This window comes from Pleurodeles waltl, chromosome 5 (assembly GCF_031143425.1).
Source record: "Pleurodeles waltl isolate 20211129_DDA chromosome 5, aPleWal1.hap1.20221129, whole genome shotgun sequence".
NCBI lineage: Eukaryota > Metazoa > Chordata > Amphibia > Caudata > Salamandridae > Pleurodeles > Pleurodeles waltl.
Genome location: NC_090444.1, coordinates 576570221 through 576588814, shown reverse-complemented (window position 1 = coordinate 576588814; position 18594 = coordinate 576570221). Strand labels below are relative to the sequence as shown.

The window sequence follows — 18594 nt, the reverse complement described above, 5'->3', positions numbered from 1 at the left end:
TTTTTAGTTCTACCTCAGCCCATGCTGAGGACTCCAGGTCATTTCCAAGCAGACAGTCCACTGGGATATTTGAGGAGACCACCACCTGTTTCAGGCCATTGACCCCTCCCCATTCTAAAGTAACCATTGCCATGGGATGTACTTTTCTCTGATTGTCAGCGTTGGTGACTGTGTAAGTTTTTCCAGTCAGGTATTGGCCAGGGGAAACCAGTTTCTCTGTCACCATGGTGACACTGGCACCTGTATCCCTCAGGCCCTCTATTCTAGTCCCATTAATTAAGAGTTGCTGTCTGTATTTTTGCATGTTAGGCGGCCAGACAGCTAGTGTGGCTAAATCCACCCCACCCTCAGAAACTAGAGTAGCTTCAGTGTGGACCCTGATTTGCTCTGGGCACACTGTTGATCCCACTTGGAGACTAGCCATACCAGTGTTACCTGGATGGGAGTTTGGAGTGGAACCTTTCTTGGGACAGGCCTTGTCTCCAGTTTGGTGTCCATGCTGTTTACAGCTATGACACCAGGCCTTTTTGGGATCAAAGGTTTTACCCTTGTACCCATTGTTTTGTGAAGAGGCTCTGGGCCCACCCTCCTGTGCAGGTTTTTGGGGGCCTGTAGAAGACTCTTTACTATTTTTAGTTTTGGTTGTCTCATCACTCTTCCCCTGGGGAGTCTTTGTGACCCCTTTCTTTTGGTCACCCCCTGTTGAAGTCTTGGACACCCTTGTCTTGACCCAATGGTCCGCCTTCTTTCCCAATTCTTGGGGAGAAATTGGTCCTAGGTCTACCAGATGCTGATGCAGTTTATCATTGAAACAATTACTTAACAGGTGTTCTTTCACAAATAAATTGTACAGCCCATCATAATTACTTACACCACTGCCTTGAATCCAACCATCTAGTGTTTTCACTGAGTAGTCTACAAAGTCAACCCAGGTCTGGCTCGAGGATTTTTGAGCCCCCCTGAATCTAATCCTATACTCCTCAGTGGAGAATCCAAAGCCCTCAATCAGGGTACCCTTCATGAGGTCATAAGATTCTGCATCTTGTCCAGGGAGTGTGAGGAGTCTATCCCTACACTTTCCTGTGAACATTTCCCAAAGGAGAGCACCCTAGTGAGATCTGTTCACTTTTCTGGTTACACAAGCCCTCTCAAAAGCTGTGAACCATTTGGTGATGTCATCACCATCTTCATATTTAGTTACAATCCCTTTAGGGATTTTCAACATGTCAGGAGAATCTCTGACCCTATTTATGTTGCTGCCACCATTGATGGGTCCTAGGCCCATCTCTTGTCTTTCCCTGTCTATGGCTAGGATCTGTCTTTCCAAAGCCAATCTTTTGGCCATCCTGGCTAACTGGATGTCCTCTTCACTGGGGTTATCCTCAGTGATTTCAGAGGTGTTGGTCTCTCCTGTGAGGGAACCAGCATCTCTGACTATTATTTTTGGAGTCAGGGTTTGAGGGACCCTGTTCTCCCTAGATAGGACTGGTAGGGGGGAATTTTCCTCCAAGTCACTATCCTCTTCCTCTGAGTTGCCACCCTCAGAGGGGTTGGCCTTTTCAAACTCTGCCAAAAGCTCCTGGAGCTGTATTTTGGTAGGTTTGGGGCCCATTGTTATTTTCTTTATTTTACAGAGTGACCTTAGCTCCCTCATCTTAAGATGGAGGTAAGGTGTGGTGTCGAGTTCCACCACAGTCACATCTGTGCTAGACATTTTGCTTCTAAAAGTTGGAATACTTTTTAAGAATCTACAACTGGTTCTAGAATCTAATTCAAACTTTTACAAACTTTTAAACTCTAAAAGAAATGCTAAACAGGATCTAACACAAGGCCCTAGCAGGTCTTTTAAGAATTTAGAAAACTTTTCAAATTGCAAAAATCAATTTCGAATGACAATTTTGGAATTTGTCGTGTGATCAGGTATTGGCTGAGTAGTCCAGCAAATGCAAAGTCTTGTACCCCACCGCTGATCCACCAATGTAGGAAGTTGGCTCTGTATGTGCTATTTCAAAGTAAGGAATAGCATGCACAGAGTCCAAGGGTTCCCCTTAGAGGTAAAATAGTGGTAAAAATAGATAATACTAATGCTCTATTTTGTGGTAGTGTGGTCGAGCAGTAGGCTTATCCAAGGAGTAGTGTTAAGCATTTGTTGTACATACACAGACAATAAATGAGGTACACACACTCAGAGACAAATCCAGCCAATAGGTTTTGTTATAGAAAAATATCTTTTCTTAGTTTATTTTAAGAACCACAGGTTCAAATTCTACATGTAATATCTCATTTGAAAGGTATTGCAGGTAAGTACTTTAGGAACTTTAAATCATAAAAATTGCATGTATACTTTACAAGTTATTGACAAATAGCTGTTTTAAAAGTGGACACTTAGTGCAATTTTCACAGTTCCTGGGGGAGGGAAGTTTTTGTTAGTTTTACCAGGTAAGTAAGACACTTACAGGGTTCAGTTCTTGGTCCAAGGTAGCCCACCGTTGGGGGTTCAGAGCAACCCCAAAGTCACCACACCAGCAGCTCAGGGCCGGTCAGGTGCAGAGTTCAAAGTTGTGCCCAAAACACATAGGCTAGAATGGAGAGAAGGGGGTGCCCCGGTTCCGGTCTGCTTGCAGGTAAGTACCCGCGTCTTCGGAGGGCAGACCAGGGGGGTTTTGTAGGGCAACGGGGGGGACACAAGCCCACACAGAAATTTCACCCTCAGCAGCGCGGGGGCGGCCGGGTGCAGTGTAGAAACAAGCGTCGGGTTCGCAATGTTAGTCTATGAGAGATCTCGGGATCTCTTCAGCGCTGCAGGCAGGCAAGGGGGGGGTTCCTCGGGGAAACCTCCACTTGGGCAAGGGAGAGGGACTCCTGGGGGTCACTTCTCCAGTGAAAGTCCGGTCCTTCAGGTCCTGGGGGCTGCGGGTGCAGGGTCTCTCCCAGGCGTCGGGACTTTGGATTCAAAGAGTCGCGGTCAGGGGAAGCCTCGGGATTCCCTCTGCAGGCGGCGCTGTGGGTGCTCAGGGGGGACAGGTTTTGGTACTCACAGTATCAGAGTAGTCCTGGGGTCCCTCCTGAGGTGTTGGATCTCCACCAGCCGAGTCGGGGTCGCCGGGTGCAGTGTTGCAAGTCTCACGCTTCTTGCGGGGAGCTTGCAGGGTTCTTTCAAGGCTGCTGGAAACAAAGTTGCAGCCTTTCTTGGAGCAGGTCCGCTGTCCTCGGGAGTTTCTTGTCTTTTCGAAGCAGGGGCAGTCCTCAGAGGATGTCGAGGTCGCTGGTCCCTTTGGAAGGCGTCGCTGGAGCAGGATCTTTGGAAGGCAGGAGACAGGCCGGTGAGTTTCTGGAGCCAAGGCAGTAGTCGTCTTCTGGTCTTCCTCTGCAGGGGTTTTCAGCTAGGCAGTCCTTCTTCTTGTAGTTGCAGGAATCTAATTTTCTAGGGTTCAGGGTAGCCCTTAAATACTAAATTTAAGGGCGTGTTTAGGTCGGGGGGTTAGTAGCCAATGGCTACTAGCCCTGAGGGTGGGTACACCCTCTTTGTGCCTCCTCCCAAGGGGAGGGGGTCACAATCCTAACCCTATTGGGGGAATCCTCCATCTGCAAGATGGAGGATTTCTAAAAGTTAGAGTCACCTCAGCTCAGGACACCTTAGGGGCTGTCCTGACTGGCCAGTGACTCCTCCTTGTTGCTTTCTTTGTTCCCTCCAGCCTTGCCGCGAAAAAGTGGGGGCCGTGGCCGGAGGGGGCGGGCAACTCCACTAAGCTGGAGTGCCCTGCTGGGCTGTGACAAAGGGGTGAGCCTTTGAGGCTCACCGCCAGGTGTCACAGCTCCTGCCTGGGGGAGGTGTTAGCATCTCCACCCAGTGCAGGCTTTGTTACTGGCCTCAGAGTGACAAAGGCACTCTCCCCATGGGGCCAGCAACATGTCTCTAGTGTGGCAGGCTGCTGGAACTAGTCAGCCTACACAGACAGTCGGTTAAGTTTCAGGGGGCACCTCTAAGGTGCCCTCTGTGGTGTATTTTACAATAAAATGTACACTGGCATCAGTGTGCATTTATTGTGCTGAGAAGTTTGATACCAAACTTCCCAGTTTTCAGTGTAGCCATTATGGTGCTGTGGAGTCCGTGTTTGACAGACTCCCAGACCATATACTCTTATGGCTACCCTGCACTTACAATGTCTAAGGTTTTGTTTAGACACTGTAGGGGTACCATGCTCATGCACTGGTACCCTCACCTATGGTATAGTGCACCCTGCCTTAGGGCTGTTAGGCCTGCTAGAGGGGTGTCTTACCTATACTGCATAGGCAGTGAGAGGCTGGCATGGCACCCTGAGGGGAGTGCCATGTCGACTTACTCGTTTTGTCCTCACTAGCACACACAAGCTGGCAAGCAGTGTGTCTGTGCTGAGTGAGAGGTCTCCAGGGTGGCATAAGACATGCTGCAGCCCTTAGAGACCTTCCTTGGCATCAGGGCCCTTGGTACTAGAAGTACCAGTTACAAGGGACTTATCTGGATGCCAGGGTCTGCCAATTGTGGATACAAAAGTACAGGTTAGGGAAAGAACACTGGTGCTGGGGCCTGGTTAGCAGGCCTCAGCACACTTTCAATTGTAAACATAGCATCAGCAAAGGCAAAAAGTCAGGGGGCAACCATGCCAAGGAGGCATTTCCTTACACCCTTAAATACTAAATTTAAGGGCGTGTTTAGGTCTGGGGGGTTAGTAGCCAATGGCTACTAGCCCTGAGGGTGGGTACACCCTCTTTGTGCCTCCTCCCAAGGGGAGGGGGTCACAATCCTAACCCTATTGGGGGAATCCTCCATCTGCAAGATGGAGGATTTCTAGAAGTTAGTCACCTCAGCTCAGGACACCTTAGGGGCTGTCCTGACTGGCCAGTGACTCCTCCTTGTTCTCATTATTTTCTCCGGCCTTGCCGCCAAAAGTGGGGGCCGGGCCGGAGGGGGCGGGCAACTCCACTAGCTGGAGTGTCCTGCGGTGCTGTGACAAAGGGGTGAGCCTTTGAGGCTCACCGCCAGGTGTTACAGCTCCTGCCTGGGGGAGGTGTTAGCATCTCCACCCAGTGCAGGCTTTGTTACTGGCCTCAGAGTGACAAAGGCACTCTCCCCATGGGGCCAGCAACATGTCTCTAGTGTGGCAGGCTGCTGGAACTAGTCAGCCTACACAGTCGGTTAAGTTTCAGGGGGCACCTCTAAGGTGCCCTCTGGGGTGTATTTTGCAATAAAATGTACACTGGCATCAGTGTGCATTTATTGTGCTGAGAAGTTTGATACCAAACTTCCCAGTTTTCAGTGTAGCCATTATGGTGCTGTGGAGTTCGTGTTTGACAAACTCTCAGACCATATACTCTTATGGCTACCCTGCACTTACAATGTCTAAGGTTTTGTTTAGACACTGTAGGGGTACCATGCTCATGCACTGGTACCCTCACCTATGGTATAGTGCACCCTGCCTTAGGGCTGTTAGGCCTGCTAGAGGGGTGACTGACCTATACTTGCATAGGCAGTGAGAGGTTGGCATGGCACCCTGAGGGGAGTGCCATGTCGACTTACTCGGTTTGTTCTCACTAGCACACACAAGCTGGTAAGCAGTGTGTCTGTGCTGAGTGAGAGGTCTCCAGGGTGGCATAAGACATGCTGCAGCCCTTAGAGACCTTCCTTGGCATCAGGGCCCTTGGTACTAGAAGTACCAGTTACAAGGGACTTATCTGGATGCCAGGGTCTGCCAATTGTGGATACAACAGTACAGGTTAGGGAAAGAACACTGGTGCTGGGGCCTGGTTAGCAGGCCTCAGCACACTTTCAATTGTAAACATAGCATCAGCAAAGGCAAAAAGTCAGGGGGCAACCATGCCAAGGAGGCATTTCCTTACAGTGGCAAAAAGAGATAATAATGCTCTATTTTGTGGTAGTGTGGTAGAGCAGTAGGCTTATCAGAGGGTAGTTTTAATCTTTTGTTGTACACACACAGGCAATAAATGAGGTACTCACACTGACTTAAGTCCAGGCCAATAGGTTTTTCTATAGACAAATATTATTTTCGAACCATAAGATTCAGATTTGAGGTAAGTACATAAAATGCAAGGTACTTCACACAGGTAAGTATAGAACTTTGATTTAGAATAGTAATACACACAGTTTTGGTTAAAATGGCAAATAGCTATTTTAAAAGTGGACACTGCAAAAATCAACAGTTCCTGGGGGAGGTAAGTTTTGGTTAGTATCTCAGGTGAGTAAAGCACTTACACAATCAGTCTCCTGGGCATAGGCACTGTTGGGGGTTTAAGGCAACCCCAAAGCCACTGCACCAGTAACACAGGGCCGGCAAGGTGCAGAGGTCAAAGGAGGCCCCAAAACACATAGGCGCCTATGGAGAACAGGGGTGCTCCAGTTCCAGTCTGGTAACAGGTAAGGGGGGGGTCCCCAAACAGGCACACAAAACACACCCTCAGTGGCACAGGGGCAGAAGTGTGCAAAGTAGGAGTCTGGTTTGCTATAGAAAGCATTGGAGCGAGGGGGTGGTTACTCTGGTGATGCAAGCAGGGCACAGGGGGCTTCTCAGGCCAGCCACCAACTGGGCTAGGATGAGGGCTGCCTGCTGGCCACTCCTGCACTGGTAGGTGGTTACTCGGTCCTGGGGGCTGCAGGTGCAGTAATTGGTCCAAGCGTAGGGTTCCTTTGTTACCAGGTAGTCACGTCAGGGGGAGCCTCTGGATCCTCTCTGCAGGCATTGCTGTGGGGGTGAAGGGGGTTCGACTCAGGGTGTCCAAGTCGTTGGAGTCGCCTGGGAGTCCTCTCTGCAGTGTTTGTCCTGGACTTGAGCCGGGGGCGTCGGGTGCAGTGTGTGAAGACTCGCGCCTCTGGCGGGAAGTGAGAGTCTCTTTAAAATTGTTTCAAAGTTGCAAGTTTGTTGCTGTTTCAGAACAGTGCCGCTGTTCTCGGGAGGTTCTTGGTCCTTTGGGTGCAAGTCAGTCCTCGGAGGTCACTGGTGTTACAGTTCCTGCAGGTGGAGGTAAGAAGCACCTCCACCCAGTACACAGCCTTTGTTCCTGGTCAGAGTGACAAAAGCACTCACCCCATGTGGCCAAAAACTCGTCTGGTTGTGGCAGCAACTGGTCAGCCTAGCAGTAGGATTCAGACTGGTATTCAGGGGGGCATCTCTAAGATGCCCTCTGGGTGTACTTTACAATAAATCCCACACTGGCATCAGTGTGCATTTATTGTGCTGAGAAGTTTGATACCAAACTTCCCAGATTTCAGTGTAGCCGTTATGGAACTGTAGAGTTCGTAATTGACAGACACCCAGACCATATACTCTTATGGCTCCCCTGCACTTACAATGTCTAAGAATTGGCTTAGACACTGTAGGGGCATAGTGCTCCTGCAACTATGCCCTCACCTGTGGTATAGTGCACCCTGCCTTAGGGCTGTAAGGCCTGCTAGAGGGGTGACTTACCTATGCCGTTGGCAGTGGGATGTGGGCATGGAACCCTGAGGGGAGTGTCATGTCAACTTAGTCATTTTCTCCCCACCAGCACACACAAGCTGTGAGGCAGAGTGTGCATGTGCTGAGTGAGGGGTCCCCAGATGGCATAATACATGGTACTCTGAGGGTGGTCCGGGGTCACTCAGGTGCTGCAGGCGAGGTCCAGGGGGGTGCCTCAGGTACACCACTGGTTGAACAGGGAAGTGGGCTGCCCGTTGAGCTTTGCTGCACCTGGTGTTGATTTCAAGGCCTGGGGGCTGTGGTTGCAGTGGGTCCTTTGGTGTCGGTCATCTTCGTCCACAGCAGTCGCGGTCAGGGGGGTTCTCGGGATTCCCTCTGCAGGCATCATCGTGGAGGGGTGGAGAGGTCCGCCCCGGGTGGGCACTTAATCGCCTGGGGGTCCTCTCTGGTCTGTTGGGCCACCTGGACTCTGGCCGTGGGCGTTGGGTGCAGATTGGTTAGGACTCGTGCTTCTGGAGTGAGGTGGGAGTCCTTCAGAAGAAGTTTCTTCTTCTGTTCTTCTTTGGACAGCCGCTGTCCACGGGATTTCTTGATCTTTTGTGATGGAAGCAGTCCTCTGGAGGTTTTCAGAGGTTGCTGGACCTGCAGGACGCGTCGCCTTTCTTTTGCAGGTTCTTTAAAGCAGGAGACAGGCCAGTAGGGCTGGGGCCAAGTCAGTTGTCTCCTTTCCTTCTCTGCTGGGGTTTCCGCTAAGCAGTCCTTCTTTTGAGGTAGTCAGGAATCTGACTAGCTTGGTTCATGGAGCCCTTAAATACAAGATTTAGGGGTCAGAGGGCTGTAGCCAACGGCTTTTGACCCTGAGGGTGGTTGCACACTCCATGTGCTCACTCCCTTTTGGGAGGGGAGCACATTCCCATCCCTAATCCTCCAAACCAAGATGGAGTTGCAGTCCACCTGTGATGTGAAAAACAGCAACAAGCCTTGGCAAAGGCAACAGTTGCAGAAGAGGAGTTGCAGAGCTGTGGGGACCAGGAAGGTCCAAGGTGACTCAACCCAAGGAGGGGAGTCCCAGGCATTCCCCAGCAGTCCGGAGAGCAAGAAGTTGTGGATGTAACCCTCACAGGCAGCAGGCACACGAGTTGCAGTGAGGCCCACTCAGCACACCTGGAGCAGCAGGCAGGACACCACCTGTTGCAGGAAAGGGTGCTGGAGTCTGGGACTACACAGAGCCTGAAGATCTCTTGGAAGAACAGTCAACAAGCCTTGGTAGCTACAAGATTTGCATTACACAGAGGTACTGTCCTGCTAGGAGAGGCAAAAATCACCACTTCCAAGTTGGACACCTGGTAGAGGGGACCAAGGGGACCCTCGGGACTACCCCCCTGAGTTGCAAGATGGACGCAGAGTTGGAGAGCGGACCCAGGCAGCTGGTCGCCGTTGCAGTTGGTGCCTGCGGATTCCCCAGATTTCAGGTGGTGATAGGGCTCTTGGTATGTTCTCTTCCATGGCATGTAAAAGGCAAACAAAGGGTTTGACCTGAACTAGAGATGCGATAATTTGCGCACTAATAAATGCTCATTATTTAAGCATAAAATGGAAATTGAAGATTTATTTGGGCAACACAATCTTGACTGCCTTTTTATTACGGAAACCTGGGAATAAATGACTCTAATCCAGACTTCAAGGAGGCTACACCTTTGGGTTATACATATTACAGATTGTATAGAACTACTGGCAGAGGGGGGAGGATTAGCAGTTATTTGTAGGTCACATCTTATATGTCAATGGAATGGATCACTCCCTTTTCTGAGACGTGCGTAGGAATGCATTTCAAAATGTGTCTAAAAATTCCTCATTATTTGAAGGACTTCTAGTTTATCGGCCACCTGGCCCCTACTCCAACTTTCTGCAGCATTGGCCAAACTTATTAAAACCTCTTAACTAGGTCAACTAAAGCCATCATTTTAGGGTATTTTAATATTCATTTCAACGACACCCAGAACCCACATTTTGAGTAATTTTTGAGTTTTATGGCAGCTCTAGATTGGGAATTGAAAGTCACATCAGCCACTCATGTAGCAGGCCATCTGTTAGATGGGATGTTTACTCGCTCTGAGGATCAGCTGCTGTTGACTAACTCCTCGCTTAGCTGGACAGATCATTATTTATTAACCTTAAAAATTACTGAGGTCCACCTGTCCCAGCAATACAGTTTTAAGAGGAAATTGGTGAGACACTGGAACTGCATCAAGAAGCAAACGTTAGGACCAGCTTTGGAGGCTGGTTGGGCAGTTATTAAATCTGTCTGTCAGTCATAGACCATTTTAATCAGGGAATATCTGTTGCTGTTAGTCAACTGGCTCCGTTGAAGTCCTCTGTCTCAAGAGAAACTAAAAAATAGTCACCCTTGGTTCACTAAGGACCTCAAGATGCTTTAAAGGAAATATCGCCAACAAGAACGGCGATGGCAGTTAGATCCCAACTTTTCTGAGAAAGAGAAACTTACTGCTGTTCTAAAAAAAAATTATAAAGAGGCGAGTAATAAAGCTAAATCTGAGTATTTTACTCAACAAAAAAAAATTAGGGGGCATCTAATACCCCCAGAAAACTTTTCATAGTGGTAAGTACCTTGACAACTCACTCGCCTCCTCCACAGTTGGAAAACCCACGAGTTTTGTAATGAGTTGGCTACTTACTTTGAAATTAAAGTTCTACAAATATACTTAAGATTTAAACCTTCTGAAGGGATGGAAGGTGTCTCTGATACTGTTAATAGCACCCTAGATATAGATTGTTCTTTGTTAACTAACTTTAAGCCATTCCCTCCTGAGAGAATTAAAAAGTAAATTTTAGGACTCAAATCAGGTTCCCCTAGCGATCCCTGTCCTCAAGTTTTACAACAGGTCACGGATCTTGTTTCGACTGCTCTAGCCCTGTTTTTTTCGCGAGGATCTAACCACAGGAGTTTACCCTCCATCTTGGAGTGCCGCTACTGTGGTCCCTTCGAAAAAGAAACCTGATGGAGCAAGACAAGATCTTAACAATTTTTCGGCCCATTTCTTTACTTCCCTTTCAGGCTAAGATCTTTGAGAAACATGGTAACAAGGAACTAGCCAATTTAATTACCTCAGGAGGATTATACTCTTCCCAACATGGTTTTAGGCAGGCACATAGTACTGATTCAGCACTCATCACCACCTCTGATACGATTCACAGAATGTTGGATGAGGGGCAAGGAGCTATATTAGTCCTGTTGGACTTCTCTGCGGCGTTCAACACTATCTCGCCGCTGATTATGATATCCTGTATCAATCAAGCAGGGATTAGGGACATTGCTTTGAAGATCCTGGAATCTTTCTTGAAAGATAGACTGATAACAGTAAGCTGTGGCGACCTTAAGTCGCCAGCATATTACTTACCATGTGGTGTCCCTCAGGGCTCCTCACTTAGCGCCACATTATTGAATCTGTATATCACACCTTTAGCCAGACTAATCCATACATTCAGCTTTATGCCTACCTCCTATGCTGATGACACTCCAATTGATCATCCCTGTAGGAAGTTGGCTCTGTATATACTACTTCAAAGTAAGAAATAGTGTGCACAGAGGCCAAGGGTTCCCCTTTAGAGGTAAGATAGTGGCAAAGGCAGATAATTCTAATGCTCTATTTTGTGGTAGTGTGGTCGAGCAGTAGGCTTATCAGAGGGTTTTAAGCATTTGTTGTACACACAGAGGCAATAAGTGAGGAACACACACTCAAAGACTTAATCCAGGCCAGTAGGTTTTTATATTGAAAATATATTTTCTTAGTTTATTTTAAGAACCACAGGTTCAAGATTTACATTACACACTTTAAATGTAAGGTACTTCACTTAGATACTTTAGGAACTATGAATGAACACAATATCATGTACAGTCTTTGTAAAAATGGCAATAAGCTATTTCAAAAGTGGACACAGTGCAAAAATCAACACTTCCTGTGGGAGGTAAGTAAAGGTTAGTTTTGAAGGTAAGTAAAACACTTACAAGTCTCCAAGCACAAAGGCTTCTATGGAGAACAGGGGTGCCCTGGTTCCAGTCTGCCAGCAGGTGTACCTGCGTCCTGGGGGGGGGGGGGCAGACCAGGGGGGTTTTGTAGGGCACCGGGGGGGGGACACTAAGGCATAGAAAGTACACCCTCGGCGGCACAGGGGCGGCCGGGTGCAGTGTGCAAAAAGGCATCAGGTTTTGTATAGGAAGTAATGGAGAGACCCGGGGGTCACTTCAACGATGCTGGCAGGCACGGGGGGCTCCTTGGGGCAGCCACCACCTGGGCTAGGCAGAGGGTCGCCTTGGGGGTCGCTCTTGCACTGGAGTTCGGTTCCTTCAGGTCCTGAGGGCCGCGGGTGCAGTGTTGGTTCCATGCGTCGGGTCCCTTGTTACAGGCAGTCACGGTCAGCGGGAGCCTCTGGATTCTCTGCAGGTGTCGCTGTGGGGGATCAGGGGGGTCGTTTCTGGTTACTCACGGGGTCGCGTTGCTGGGGAGTCCTCCCTGAGGTGTTGGTTTTCTGCAGGTCGAGCCGGGGGCGTCTGTTGCAGAGGGTGAAGTCTCATGCTTCCGGCGGGAAACGTGAAGTCTTTGGAAGTTGCTGCTTTGTTGCCAAGAAGTAGCTTGTTTTGAACAGAGCCGCTGTTCACTGGAGTTTCTTGGTCCTTGGGTGCAGGGCAGTCCTCTGAGGCTTCAGAGGTTGCTGGTCCCTGTTGGATGTGTCTCTGTTGCAATTTTCTTCGAAGTTGGGAGACAGGCCGGTAGGGCTGGGGCCAAGGCATTTGTCGTCTCCGTCTTCTCTGCAGGGCTTCAGGTCAGCAGTCCTTTGGTAAGGTTGCAGGAATCTGATTTCCTGGGTTCTGGGGTGCAACTAAATACTGAATTTAGCGATGTTTAGGTCTGGGAGGGCAGTAGCCAATGGCTACTGTCCTTGAGGGTAGCTACACCCTGTTTGTGCCTCCCTGTGGGGGGGGGGGGGCACATCGTTTATCCTATTGGGGGAATCCTCCAAAATCAAGATGGAGGATTTCTAAAGGCAGGGGTCAATTCAGCTCAGGACACCTTGTGGGCTGTCCTGTCTGGTGGGTGACTCCTCCTTGTTTTTCTCATTATCTCCCCTGGACTTGACGCCAAAAGTGGGGGCTGTGTCCAGGGGGCGGGCATCTCCACTAGCTGGAGTGCCCTGGGGCATTGTAACACGAAGCTTGAGCCTTTGAGGCTTACTGCTAGCTGTTAAAGTTCCCGTCAAAAAAGGGGGGGGGGGTGTTAAGCATCTCCACCCAATGAAGGCTTTGTTTCTGGCCTCAGATCACAAAGGCTCTCACCCCAGGGGGTCAAACTCATCTCTCAGCAGCAGGCTGGCACAGACCTGCACTGAAGGATTGGGTAAAATACAAGGGGCTCTCTAAGATGCCCTCCTTGTGCAATTTTTTAATAAATCACACTGGCATCAGTGATTATTCTGAGAAGTTTGATACCAAACTTCCCAGTATTCAGTGTGGCCATTATGGAGCTGCGGAGTTCGTTTTTGACAAACTCCCTGACCATATGCCTAAAATGGCCATACTGTACTTACCCTGTTAGTTACCCCCCACTTTTTGCCTGATACGGAGGCTGACATGACTGAGAAGTGTGCTGGGACCTGGCTAACCAGCACCAGTGTTCTTTCACCTAAAATGTACCATTGTTTCCACAATTGGCACACACTTGGCACACAGATTAGTCCCTTGTAAAAGGTACCAGTGGTACCAAGGGCCCTGTGACCAGGGAAGGTCTCTAAGGGCTGCAGCATGTGTTGTGCCGCCCTTAAGGACCCCTCATCTAACACATGCACACTGCCATTGCAAACTGTGCGTTGGTGGGGAGAAAAAGGCAAAGTCGACATGGCATACCCCTCGGTGCAATGCACACAAAATACTGCCTGTGGCATAAGCAAGTCATCCCTCCAACAGGCCTTACAGCCCTAAAGCAGGGTGCACTATACCACAGGTGAGGGCATAAGTGCATGAGCACTATGCCCCTACAGTGTCTAAGCAAAACCTTAGACATTGTAAGTGCAGGGTAGCCATAAGAGTATATGGTCTGGGAGTCTGTCATGCACGAACTCCACAGCACCATAATGGCTACACTGAATACTGGGAAGTTTGGCATCAAACTTCTCAGCACAATAAATGCACACTGATGCCAGTGTACATTTTATTGTAACATACACCCCAGAGGGCACCTTAGAGGTGCCCCCTGAAACCTTAACCGACTACCCGTGTAGGCTGATTGGTTTTAGCAGACTGCCACACACCAGACATGTTGCTGGCCACATGGGGACAGTGCCTTTGTCACTCTGTGGCTAGTAACAAAGCCTGTACTGGGTGGAGGTGCTTCTCACCTCCCCCTGCAGGAACTGTAACGCCTGGCGGTGAGCCTCAAAGGCTCACCCCCTCTGTTACAGCACTCCAGCTAGTGGAGTTGCCCGCCCCCTCCGGCCACGGCCCCACTTTTGGCGGCAAGGCCGGAGGAGATAATGAGAAAAACAAGAAGGAGTCACTGGCCAGTCAGGACAGCCCCTAAGGTGTCCTGAGCTGAGGTGACTGACTTTTAGAAATCCTCCATCTTGCAGATGGAGGATTCCCCCAATAGGGATAGGAATGTGCCCCCCTTCCCTCAGGGAGGAGGCACAAAGAGGGTGTTGCCACCCTCAGGGCTAGTAGCCATTGGCTACTAACCCCCAGACCTCAACACACCCTTAAATTTAGTATTTCAGGGCTCCCCAGAACCTAGGAACTCAGATTCCTGCAACCTAAGAGGACTGCTGAACTGAAAAACCTGCAGAGAAGACGGTGACACCAACTGCTTTGGCCCCAGCTCTACCGGCCTGTCTCCCCACTTCTAAAGACACTGCTCCAGCAACGTGTTCCCAGGGTCCAGCAACCTCTGAAGCCTCAGAGGACTACCCTGCATCTAGAAGGACCAAGAACTCCTGAGGACAGCGGCTCTGTTCACCAAAGACTGCAACTTGGCAACAAAGAAGCAGCTTTTAAACACACACGTTTCCTGCCGGAAGCGTGGGACTTTGCACTGTGCACCAGACGCCCCCGGCTCGACTTGTGGAGAACAAACACCACAGGGAGGACTCCCCGGCGACTACAAGACCGTGAGTAGCCAGAGTTTACCCCCCTGAGCCCCCACAGCGACTCCTGCAGAGGGGATCCCGAGGCTCCCCCGACTGCCTGCTTCAAAGACCCGACGCCTGGTAAAGACTCTGCACCTGCAGACCCCAGGACCTGAAGGATCAGACCTCCAGTGCAGGAGCGACCCCCAGGTGGCCCTCTCCCTTGCCCAGGTGGTGGCTACCCTGAGGAGCCCCCCCTCCCCCCTTGCCTGCCTGCATCGCTGAAGAGACCCCTTGGTCTCCCATTAAAACCTATTGCAAACCCGACGCTTGTTTACACACTGCACCTGGCTGCCCCTGTGCCGCTGAGGGTGTACTTTTTGTGCTGACTTGTGTCCCCCCAGTGCCCTACAAAACCCCTCTGGTCCGCCCTGCGAAGACGCGGGTACTTACCTGCTGGCAGACCGTAACCGGGGCACCCCCTTCTCCATTGAAGCCTATGCGTTTTGGGCACCACTTTGACCTCTGCACCTGACCGGCCCTGAGCTGCTGGTGTGGTAACTTTGGGGTTGCTCTGAACCCCCAACGGTGGGCTACCTTGGACCCAAACTTGAACCCCGTCGGTGGTTTACTTACCTGCAAAAACTAACAAACACTTACCTCTCCTAGGAACTGTTGAAAATTGTCCAGTTTTAAAATAGCTATTTGCCATTTTTGTGAAAACTGTATATGATATTTTGCTAATTCAACGTTCCTAAAGTACCTACCTGAAATACCTTTCATTTGAAGTATTACTTGTAAATCTTGAACCTGTGGTTCTTAAAATAAACTAAGAAAATATATTTTTCTATACAAAAACCTACTGGCCTGGAATTGTGTGTGTGTTTCTCATTTATTGCCTGTGTGTACAACAAATGCTTAACACTACTCCTGATAAGCCTACTGCTCGACCACACTACCACAAAATAGAGCATTAGAATTATCTCTTTTTGCCACTATCTTACCTCTAAGGGGAACCCTTGGACTCTGTGCATACTATTCCTTACTTTGAAATAGTGCATATAGAGCCAACTTCCTACAATCTAGTTGCATGATTCCAACATGTTTGACTAACATGGCTAGATTTGGAGAAGCAATTATGTATTTGGAACACTTGTGTTGACCAGTTTCCACTACATATCTTAAGATGGCTTCCCTGCACTTATAAAGCTCAGAAAATGGAGTCTGGGCCTTTTAGGGGTACCTCTGCTCGTGCAGAGGTATCCTCATACTCGGGAACCCTGACCCTGGGCGTAAGGTCAACTTAGTGTCCAAGTGCAGTGGTTATGATGTAAGGCAAGTCTTAAATCTAAAGAGAAAGACTCATGCACTGGTTTTCACAGGCTGCAATGGCTCGCCTACAGGTAGTTTGCGTGGGCTTCCATGGGTGGCATAGTTCATGCTGCACCCTATGGGAGGCCCCTGGTGTACCAATATCCTGGGTGCCTAAGTTCCAATATACTAGGGACTGACATGGGTGCATCAGTATGCTTATTGTGGGGTGTAAAGGTTTACCAGCAACCAAATTTAAAGGAAAGGACACACACTGGGGGTCCTGATTAGCAGGATCCCAGTGTACTACGCTCTAAACTCACTGACACCAAGCAAAAAGTGGGGGTAACGATGTCAAAGATGCTACTTTCCTACAGTATGCACCATACTCTATGCACACCACACCATTGTGCTCTCTCCTGCTGTGCTAAAACAAACTAACATGGAAACATAACTTGCGGTTATTTATTCCTTAACCTAGATGGTAAGATTATGCAGAGCATAATTTACAGCACTACACGCTATGAACAGAGGCTTACAGGGTAAGTAGCTTTTTCCTTCTGAATGTAAATAACTTCATTTGGTGATCAGTCAACTCATCTGAAACTGTCCTGGGATCGAATTAGCATCCCCACTGTCAAATCATGATTTCTGCATAGTGTATACATACACTTTGTTTTAGCTGGTCGCAGTATATAACTTGTAGTCGACACACAGTGCCTTTTAGAGCTTAGCTTAATGTGTAAATTGATATGTCCTGTTTTTCAGAAACCCATGATGGCGTCCAGGATATGGCTTGTGACACTTTTATAAAAATTGCACAGAAGTGTCGTAGACATTTTGTGCAGGTGCAAGTTGGTGAAGTAATGCCATTCATAGATGAGATCTTGAACAACATTAACACTATAATTTGTGATCTTCAGCCTCAGCAGGTAAGCTCTGATATTTTTATTGCTAATCACAAAGATAACTTGTTCTATAAATCAAGCTGATAGACTTGAAGATTCACTTTTGATAAATTCTTGATACCACAGGATATTTATGTTTCTTAAGTAGATAAAGAAAATTATTGAACCTCTTGTCTGTCCTGCTGTAGTAAAGTACTCTTTCTTGCATGGTTACCCTCATTTTATGCTTGGTTTCAGTATGATTGACTGTTGTAAGGAAATGCCTCCTTGGCATGGTCACCCTCTGACTTTTTGCCTTTGCTGATGCTAAATTATGAGTTTGATGGCATCTGTCGCTGTAGATACGCATGTTCTGCAATAGCTCGCCATCTGGTGTTGGGCCGGAGTGTTACAAGTTGTTTTTCTTCGAAGAAGTCTTTCGAGTCACGGGACCGAGTGACTCCTCCTTTTGTCTCCATTGCGCATGGGCGTCGTCTCCATCTTCGATTGTTTTTTTTCCGCCATCGGGTTCGGACGTGTTCCTGTCGCTCCGAGTTTCGGAACGGAAATTTAGCTAATTTCGGAAGATTTTCGTCGGTATTGTTGCGTTCGGGATCGGCGTACTTTGATTCCACACCGCATCGAAGATCGAAGAGCTCCGGTGCCCTTCGGGGTAGTTTTTCGATCCTTCGTCGGGGCCTGGTCGGCCCGACCGCGTGCTGAAGAACGCCGATGGAACGGACCCCGTTCCGTTTCTGCCCCAAATGCCACAATAAGTACCCTTACACAGACCAACACTTGGTCTGCAACCTGTGCCTGTCACCTGAGCACAGCGAAGACACCTGCGAGGCCTGTCGTGCGTTCCGGTCCCGAAAAACACTCCGAGACCGTCGAGCCAGAAGACTTCAGATGGCGTCCGCACCGACAGCCCAACGGGAGTTCGAGGAACAGGAAGAAGAAGGTACCTTCTCGATCCAAGACTCAGACTCCGAAGGATTCGACGATACACAAACCGTGAGTAAGACGTCGAAATCCACTCAGAAGAACATTTACAAGGCCCAGGGGACGCCACTGCCACCAGGCCATGGCTCCACCCATAAATTCGGTGACCGCCCGTCGGCACCGAAAAAGGCCCCAACAGTGCCGAGATCGTCCGACTCCGGTCGAGACACCGGCACGCAGCCTTCTCGGGACCGAGAAAGTGCTGGAGACAAGCCTCGACACCGAGATGCCGGTGCCGACACGGCTCGACGCCGAGACAGCAGCACCGAAACAGATCGACGCCGAGAGGTTTCGGCCCCGAAAAAGAAAAGAGTCACCTCGGAGCCGAAAAAACACGCAGACAGGGTTTCGATGCCGAAACAAACTGCAAGCGACCCAGCTTCAGGCTCTTATACAGAAGAGCACTCGCTAACCTCCCAAATGCAGAAGCATAGGTTTGAGGAAGAGCTGCAAGCAACTGATGTGGACCATACGCAAAAGCGTATCTTCATACAGCAGGGGACAGGAAAAATAAGCACCCTTCCCCCCATTAGGAGAAAGAGAAGGTTGGAGTTCCAGACGGAACAGACACCACAACCAAAAGTGGTGAAAAGAGTTACCCCACCACCCTCTCCTCCGCCTGTGATTAACGTCTCACCAGCACAAACTCCATCACACTCCCCAGCTCATACCACCATGAGCCAGGGTGACCAAGATCAGGACGCATGGGACCTATACGACGCCCCAGTGTCAGATAACAGTCCGGAGGCATACCCTACAAAGCCATCTCCACCAGAAGACAGCACCGCGTATTCTCAAGTGGTGGCTAG

At 49.3% G+C, this 18594-nt stretch overlaps 1 protein-coding gene across 2 annotated transcripts in view; it reads left to right on the top strand.

Moving 5' to 3' along the window:
• Nucleotides 1-18594, top strand: part of XPO1 (exportin 1) — a 717353-nt gene that overhangs the window by 537208 nt on the left and 161551 nt on the right. For both annotated transcript variants that reach the window (XM_069234402.1, XM_069234401.1), the window contains exon 16: nucleotides 16665-16828. In XM_069234402.1, the coding sequence (XP_069090503.1) occupies nucleotides 16665-16828 (164 nt within the window). The remainder of the gene's footprint in view (nucleotides 1-16664; nucleotides 16829-18594) is intronic.